This window comes from Hylobates moloch, unplaced genomic scaffold, assembly GCF_009828535.3.
Source record: "Hylobates moloch isolate HMO894 unplaced genomic scaffold, HMol_V3 SCAFFOLD_183, whole genome shotgun sequence".
Taxonomy (NCBI): domain Eukaryota; kingdom Metazoa; phylum Chordata; class Mammalia; order Primates; family Hylobatidae; genus Hylobates; species Hylobates moloch.
Genome location: NW_026652458.1, coordinates 29,979 through 38,667, shown reverse-complemented (window position 1 = coordinate 38,667; position 8,689 = coordinate 29,979). Strand labels below are relative to the sequence as shown.

Sequence of the window (8,689 nt, the reverse complement as noted above, 5' to 3'; positions counted from 1 at the left end):
GGCAGGTGGATCATGAGGTCAGGAGTTCGAGAGCAGCCTGACCAATATGGTGAAACCAGGTCTCTACTAAAAATACAAAAATTAGCCGCGTGTGGTGGCTCACGCCTATAATCCCAGCTACTCAGTAGGCTGAGGCAGAAGAATCGCTTGAACTCAGGAGACAGACGTTGCAGTGAGCCAAGATTGTGCCACTGCACTCCAGCCCAGGAGATAGAGCGAGACTCTGTCTCAAAAAAAAAAAAAAAAAAAAAGAGGTAGAAGTGGCAGGAAAGGATAGCAGATCCTCCAGACAATAGGGAAAAGGGCTCTTGATTGGCCTCCCAGCTGTGGGCAATGTGCTGCTCATATGGATGCATCAGTGTTGTTGGCCTACGAAGGATGCGGATACCTGCTTGGTTGCCACATGTTGTCATGAAAAGAGGTTTGGATGGGGATGCTGGCAATGTAGTCCTACCTCTGCCACTGGTTGCTGTGTTGACCTTGGGTAAGTTGCAGTCTCTCTGGCCTTGAGGGACTGAACAGTCATAGGAAGGGGTTGACAAATGGCTTCACACACATTGTTGCTGGAATGTATCCATCCTCCCAAGAAGCAGATTCTGCATGTGGCTCTGGTTGGAAACATGGACCTGCTAAGCTAATAGAAGAATGATTATGAATATATCTGGGAATGTGGCTATATTTTAGGAAATGATTACAAGATTGTGGGGTCTGTCCTTGTCTGTCTCATCCTCTCACCCCACACAGTCAATAGGCCCTATCATATCAAAATTTATCACATTTTATCAACAGCTGCTATGAAGGGTTGCTACTGTCCCATGGACTCAAATTGAATACTTTTTCTATCCTCACATTTCCCAGTCACGCAATACATATAGTGAATAAAAGCTCAGGACCTGGAGGCCAGGCAGGGTGGCTCATGCCTGTAATCCCAGCACTTTGGGAGGCTGATGTGGGTGCATCACTTGAGACCAGGAGTTCAAGACCAGTCTGCTCATGAGCTGAGATGGTGCCACAGCACTCCAGCCTGGGCGATAGAGTGAGACTATACCTAAAAAAAACCCCAAAAACTCAGGCCCTGAAGTCAGACAGATATAGGTTTTAATCCTAGTGCTGCCAGTACCTGGCTATGTATCTTTGGCCAAATCCCTTAATCTTTCTGAGCATCAGTTTCTGAAGGATGGGAGATAAACATTGTGTCAGATGACAGGCTAGGTTATGTTGCAATACCAATGCCAAAATCTCAGTGGCTTAACAATAGTTTATTTCCCACTCATTTTAGTAGGCAGCCTCTAAAATGGCTCCCAGAATCGCTTGAACCTGGGAGCCAGAGGTTGCAGTGAGCCAAGATTGTGCCACTGCACTCCAGCCTGGGTGATAGAGCAAGAGTCAGTCTCAAAATAAAGAAATAGCCTGGCTCACGCTTGTAATCCTGACACTTTGGGAGGCCAAGGCGGGCAGATCACCTGAGGTCAGGAGTTCGAAACCAGCCTGACCAACGTGGAGAAACCCCATCTCTACTAAAAATACAAAATTAGCCAGGCATGGTAGCGCATGCCTGTAATCCCAGCTACTCAGGAGGCTGAGGCAGAGAAACGCTTGAACCCAGGAGGTGGCGGTTGCTGTGAGCTGAGATCGCTCCATTGCACTCCAGCCTGGGCAACAAGAGCAAAAACTCTGTAAATAAATATGGTGGCTCACGCCTGTAATCCTGGCACTTTGGGAGGCTGAGGTAGGCGGATTATGAGGTCAGGAGATTGAGACCATCCTAGCTAATATGGTGAAACCCTGTCTCTACTAAAAATACAAAAAAAAACAAAATTAGCCAGGCGTGGTGGCATGCACCTGTAGTCCCAGCTACTCAGGAAGCTGAGGCAGGATAATCATCTGAACCCGGGAGGTGGAGGTTACAGTGAGCCGAGATCGTGCCACTGCACTCCAGCCTGGGTGACAGAGTGAGACTCCATCTCAAAAATAAATAAAGAAAGAAACAAAATAAAAAACAAAATAAAATGACTCCTAATAAACCCTGCCTCCTGTCATGCTTTTGGAACATCCCTGCTCTTGAGTATCAGCTACACCTAGCTACTCACTTCTAATGGATACACTATGGCAAAAGGGATGGGACATCAATTCCAAGATTAGGTTACAAAAAGCCTATGACTTTAGCATTACTTCTCTTCCCTTTCCCATTCCCTTTGCTATCCTCCTCCCCCTCCCGTCTCCCCCACTCCTCCCCCTCCTGTTTTTTCTCTCTCTCAGAATCCATCTGCCATGTTCTGAGCTCCCTTATGGAGAAGCCCATGTGGCAAGCAACTGAGCAAGGCCCCTGGCCAATAGCCAGCAAGCAACTGAGCAAGGCCCCTGGCCAATAGCCAGCAAGCAACTGAGGTCCTCAGTCAAGCAGCCTATGCATAGCTGAATCATTCCAGTGACCATGTAAATGAACTTGGAAACAGACTATTTCCAGTGAGCTTTCTGATGAGACCACAGCCCTAGATAATACCCAATTGCTGTCTTGTGTGAGACCTTGAGGCAGAGGCACCCAGCTAAGCCATGGCAGACAGAATTCCTGAAACACAGAAATTGTGACATAATAACTGTTTGTGAAATAAAAAATGTTAAGCCTCTATGTTTGGGGGTAATTTGTTTTATTTTATATATATATATAATTTTATGTATATAAAATAAAACATATATAAAATAAAACATATATACACAAACATATAAAATAAAACAAATATATATATATATATATACACAAACAGACACACACACATACACATTTCCAATATGGGTTCAGAAGGGTGGTTAGTGGCTTGCCCATCCTATCCTCATGCCCTGACACTTAAAGCTCCCATCCAAAAGTGAAACATGCCACTTCTACTTGTGTTTCAGTGGCCAAATAAAGTCACACAGTGATAACAAAATTCTAAGGGGGTGAAAGGAAAATAAATGGAATATTTGTGAACAGCCTGGAGGATTCTACAATAGCACCTGCCTGGAAGGATTATTGTGGAGACAAGGCCTACAAACTGCTCTAGAGCCAGGCGCAGTAATTCACACCTGTAATCCCAGCACTTTGGGAGGCCAAGGCAGGCAGATCACTTGAGGCCAGGAGTTTGAGACCAGCACGGCCAAAATGGCAAAACCTGTCTCTACTAAAAATACAAAAATTGGCTGGTCATGGTGACTCACACCTATAATCTCAGCACTTTGGGAGGCCGAGGTGGGCAGACTGCCTGCAGTCAGGAGTTTGAGACCAGTCTGGCCAACATGGTGAAATCCCGTCTCTACTAAAAATAAAAAAAGAAATTAGCCAGGCGTGGTGGTGTATGCCTGTAATCCCAGCTACTTAGGAGGCTGAGGCAGGGGAATTGCTTGAACCAGGGAGGTGGAGGTTGCAGTGAGCCAAGATCGTGCCACTGCACTCCAGCCAGGGTGACAGAGCGAGACCCCATCTCAAAATAAATAAATAAATAAATAGAAATGGAGAATGTGGAAGGTGTTTACAACAGTGCCTGACACTGTTCCTGCCCCTCCCCAAGTGCTATCTACTATTCCTTTTTTACAAGTCATCACTTGAAAAAATTTGCAGACATTACTGAATCCGAAAATGCTTTGCATTTAAAAATCTGGACAAATCTGAGATTGCTATAGACAAGCATTTCTCAAGTGAGACATACCAGGATCCTCCTCACTCACTATATTCTAGCTGCACTGGCATTTTTTTCTTTTCCTGAAACACACCAAGCTTGTTTGGATTTTAAGACCTTCGCCCACCATGCATATCCCTCTGTCTCCAACTCTGGCCCCACATCTCTCTTAACTGGCTCTTTCTCATCCTTGAGGGCTCAGAGAAGCATTTCCTGACCTTCCTATACCCCCATCGCCATGCTTTATTTTCTTCATAACACATATTACTATCCAAATTATGTATTTGCTTGCTTATTGTTTTACTCTCCAAACCAGAACTTCATATGACCCAGGACTTTCTGTCTTGTTCACAGACATATTCCCAGCATCTGGCAAAGCCTTGACACGTATTTGATACAAAGTAAATGTGTGTTCAAAGAACAAAAGAACAAAAGATTAAATGTATCATATCCACCCACCGCTGAGCCATCATTCCTTGTGAGGCATTCTTATGTAATTGCCAGATTTTACAAAAGTCTGGCTTAAAAAAAACTACAGGTTAGATAGAGGGCTGGGCCTGGTGGCTTACGCCTGTAATACCAGCACTTTGGGAGGCTGAGGCAGGTGGATCACTAGGTCAGGAGATCGAGACCATCTTGCTAACACGGTAAAACCCCGTCTCTACTAAAAATACAAAAAAAAATTAGCCGGGCATGCTTGGGGGGACCTGTAGTCCCAGATACTTGGGAGGCTGAGGCAGGAGAATGACAGGAACCCAGGAGGCGGAGCTTGCAGTGAGCCCAGATTGCGCCACTGCACTCCAGCCTGGGTGACAGAGCAAGACTCCATCTCAAAAGAAAAAAAAATACGAGTTAGAGGCCAGGCACAGTGGCTCATCCCTGTAATCCCAGCACTTTGGGAGGCTGAGGTGGGCGGATCACCTGAGCTCAGGAGTTTGAGACCAGCCTGGCCAACATGGTGAAACCCATCTCTACTAAAAATACAAAAATTAGCCAGGCATGGTGGCACATGCCTGTAATCCCAGCTACTTGGGAGGCTGAGGCAGGAGAATCACTTGAACCTAGAAGGTAGAGATTGAGATGAGCCAAGATCACGCCACTGCACTCCAGCCTGGGTGACAGCGAGACTCTATAAAAAAACAAAACAAGGCTGGGCAAGGTGGCTCACGCCTGTAATCCCAGTACTTTGGGAGGCCGAGGCAGGCGGATCATGAGGTCAGGAGATCGAGACCATCCTGGCTAACATGGTGAAACCCCGTCTGTACTAAAAATACAAAAAATTAGCCGGGCACGGTGGCAGGCGCCTGCAGTCCCAGCTACTCGGGAGGCTGAGGCAGCAGAATGGCGTGAACCCGGGAGGCGGAGCTTGCAATGAGCCAAGATAGCGCCACTGCAGTCCTGCTTGGGCGAAAGAGTGAGACTCCATCTCAAAAACAAAGAAACAAACAAACAAAAAACAAAAAAACAAAGAAAGAAACAAGTTAGAATATATTCAGATTTATCCCTATAATCATGTCTCTTTCAGTCATTTGTTTTTGAGAGGAAAGAGAAGGGTGAAATTACTTTTAGCTGTTTTGAAATGAGTGTTATTTGCACGCTGGCTCACCTGGAGGCCACAGTGCAGATGCTCTCAGAATTTAGCACCATCAGAATTATCTGCAGGCTTGTTAAACTCAGATTTCTGGGAATCACCCTTTTTTTTTTTTTCAAGACAGGGTCTCACTCTCTTGCCGAGACTGGAGCGCAGTGGCACGATTTCAGCTCACCACATCCTTCACCTCCCAGGCTCAAGCGACTCTCCTGCCTCAGACTCCCAGGTAGCTGGGATTACAGGTGTGAGCCACTACCGCCTGGCTAATTTTTGTATAGGCGTGAGCATCCGTGCCCGGTTTCAGAGCTCTTGATATAGGAAGTCTACAGTGGGGTCCAAGAATGTGCGTTTCCAAGAAGATCCCAAATGACGCTGATGCTGCTGATTGGTGGAGTCACACTTTGAGAGCAGCTGCCACAAACTAAATAGGCAATAATAAATAAATAATCAAAGTATTATTAGTAGCTGTGGCTACTTTGAATTATTGTAGTGCTTTACTTATCTTCAACATTTTTGGCTTTCACCAAAATCCATGTATATCCATGGAAATGTGTCCCATAAGTCAAAATGTCTGTCTTGTGTGTTGCAAATGGTCAAAGATTAAGGACCAACTGCTTCCATAGAATAATCAGGAGCATTTCCATCTTAGAGTACAAGTGCTACAGTCATTCATCTAAACATGTCTCAAGTTCACCAATTTATCCTGGTGAATTTATCTACACTTTTGAGAGAATTATTATTATTTATTTTAAAGAAACAGGGTCTTACTCTGTCACCCAGGCTGGGGTGCAGTGGCGAGACCATAGCTCAATGCAGCCTCAAATTCCTGGGCTCAAGTGGTCCTCCCACCTCAGCCTCCAGAGTAGCTGAGACAACAGGCATGCACCACCCCAACCAGCTAGTTTTTAAAATTTTTTTGGTAAAGACAAAGTCACGCTCTGTTGTCTAGGCTGGTCTCAAACTCCTGGCAAGAGTATAACTATTAGCATTCAAGGTATAATTATTTAAAGTATAATTATTATGATTACATTTTATGTTGACTATTGCAATAGCTTCCTGTCTCCCAAGTTATCCACATGAAGCCAGACGAATCTTTTTAAAATGCAATTTTTGTTGTTGTTTTGTTTTTTGAAGTTGAGTCTCTTTTTGTTGCCCAGTCTGGAGTGCAGTGGCCTGATCTCAGCTCACTGAAACCTCCAACTCCCAGGTTCAAGCGATTCTCCTGCTTCAGCTCCTGAGTAGCTGGGATTACAAGCACGCGCCACCACATGTGGCTATCGTTTGTATTTTTAGTAGAGACAGGATTTCATCTTACTGGCCAGGCTGCTCTCGAACTCCTGACCTCGTGATCCACCCACCTCAGCTTCTCAAAGTGCTGGGATTACAGGCATGAGCCACCGCACCCGGTCCTAAAATGCAAATTTGATCCTACCACCTGCTTGCATAAAACTCTCCAGTCCTCCCAGTCTTCTCAGGAAAAAGTTCAGTACCTTTAACACAGCTTACATGATCCGGCCCCTGTCCACCTTACAAACCACTCCCCTCCAACCACAAGGACATTCTTTCAGTTCTTCATTCTCAACTAGCATGCTCCTTTCACATGCAGGGTCTTAGCACCGTACTGTCCTCTCACTCAGAAATTTTCTTCACCCTTATCTTATTAACTCTTCCTCTTTCTTCGTTGCTCAGTTTATGCCATTTCCTCAAGAAAGCCTTCCCTGTTTCTCCCAAGCCAGGTCAATCTCCTCTGTGACATCATTTTTTTTTTCTTTTTTTTTTTTTTTGAAATTATTTCATCTTTCTCTTTATTCTGACATTATGACATTAAATAATGTCCAAGAGGTACTGGGTTAGTCCTTGTTTGGTCTCTGGTGATTTTGATAAGACAGAACTGAGCCCCCAGGAATGTATTATCTCAAAAAGCTAGTAGCAGGTACTGTGCAAAGTTCTAAGGCCCAAGTCAAATCCTGGGCATCTCCACAGATGTGTGGTAGGCCATGGGCTCCAGCTCTTGTGTAAGAAAGAACAGGAATGAGAACAGCTTTATTCTGTAGCGCCAAGGTCTCACTATGCTCACACCTGTAATCCCAGCTTTGAGAAGAGGATCTGGCACCAGAAGGGTCTGGTAGAAGAAAGTGGGAAAGGTGAAGGACAGGAATCTCTTCCTTTCTGCTACAACCTAAGGACAGAGGCACATGACTCCAGCAAGGGGCCAAAGAAGGTAGCAGCTACTTGGATTTTGTGTGGGAGACGCCAGACCACTCCAAGGCAGGTCAACTGGCTTCGTCAGGGAGTGGAATGCTGGCCATAAGAGTGGAGACAAACTGTTCCAATTTCTGTGCAGCTTGTTTGCCAGCTGCTAATACTTCTTCATGGTTGGCCTTCTCCAGGCTTTCATAATCCATGATGACCTTGTTAGTGATGAGCGAGAAGCCAAAGACTCGAAGTCCACAGTGCCGTGCGACGATAACTTCTGGTACTGTACTCATGCCAACAGCGTCTGCTCCCAGCTTCTGCAGCACACGACATTCTGCCACAGTCTCAAAGCTGGGGCCTGCCACCATCACATAGGTGCCTTCCTGTAGCTCACGTTGCTCTCCCATTTGTTTCCAGGTACTGAGAGCCCTCTGCCTCATAGTCCGGTCATAGGCATCAGACATGGCAGGGAAACGAACTCCAAACCTTTCATCATTGGGCCCTCTGAGAGGGTTCTGACCACTGAAACCAGGTAGGTTGATATGGTCACGGATCAGCATGATATCTCCAACCTCAAACTTGGGGTTCAGCCCTCCTGCTGCATTGGTGACCACCAGGGTGTCCACACCCAGAAGGTGGAAAACCCTCACTGGGAATGTCACCTTCCAGAGTGAGTACCCTTCATACATATGGAACCTGCCCTGCATCATCACACAGGCTCTGCCATTCAGGAACCCAAACACCAGTCGGCCAGCATGACCTGGCACTGTACTGCGGGGAAAGTTGGGGATTTCACTGTAGTCAAAGATCTGGGCCTGAGTTAATTTATCAGTCAGACCTCCTAATCCAGAACCACAGATTACTGCAACTTGAGGCCGGTGCTTAGTGTGAGACAGAAGCCATTCTGCAGTGTTCTTATAATCTTCATATGTGTATCCGTTCTCCATGGTCTCGCAGACGCCCTCTCGATGAGCCTGCTCCAGTGTGCTCCGATCCGCTCCGATCCGCTCCGCTATGCTGAACTGAGCAAGGCTGCCGGGTCTGGTCCGCACAGTTCCGACATCATTTTATAGAACCATGTTCCATTCCTTCAGACCACTAACTCCTTTTATCTAGGGTCTTCATGTGTTATCTGCAGGAGAGAAGGACCGAAACTGTTTTGTTTTGTTTTGTTTTGTTTTGTTTGAGACAGATTCTTACTCTGTCGCCCAGGCTGGAGCACAGTGGTGCCACCTCGGCCCACTGCACC

The 8,689-nt window shown here is 46.0% G+C and overlaps 1 protein-coding gene across 1 annotated transcript; it reads right to left on the bottom strand.

Moving 5' to 3' along the window:
- Positions 1–7,085: 7,085 nt before the first annotated feature.
- On the bottom strand, positions 7,086–8,480 carry LOC116464108 (purine nucleoside phosphorylase). The gene has a single exon (XM_032147376.2). It carries the CDS (start codon positions 8,385–8,387, stop codon positions 7,518–7,520), a length of 870 nt encoding a protein of 289 aa, XP_032003267.1. The 5' UTR covers positions 8,388–8,480; the 3' UTR covers positions 7,086–7,517.
- Between the last annotated feature and the right edge of the window lie 209 nt (positions 8,481–8,689).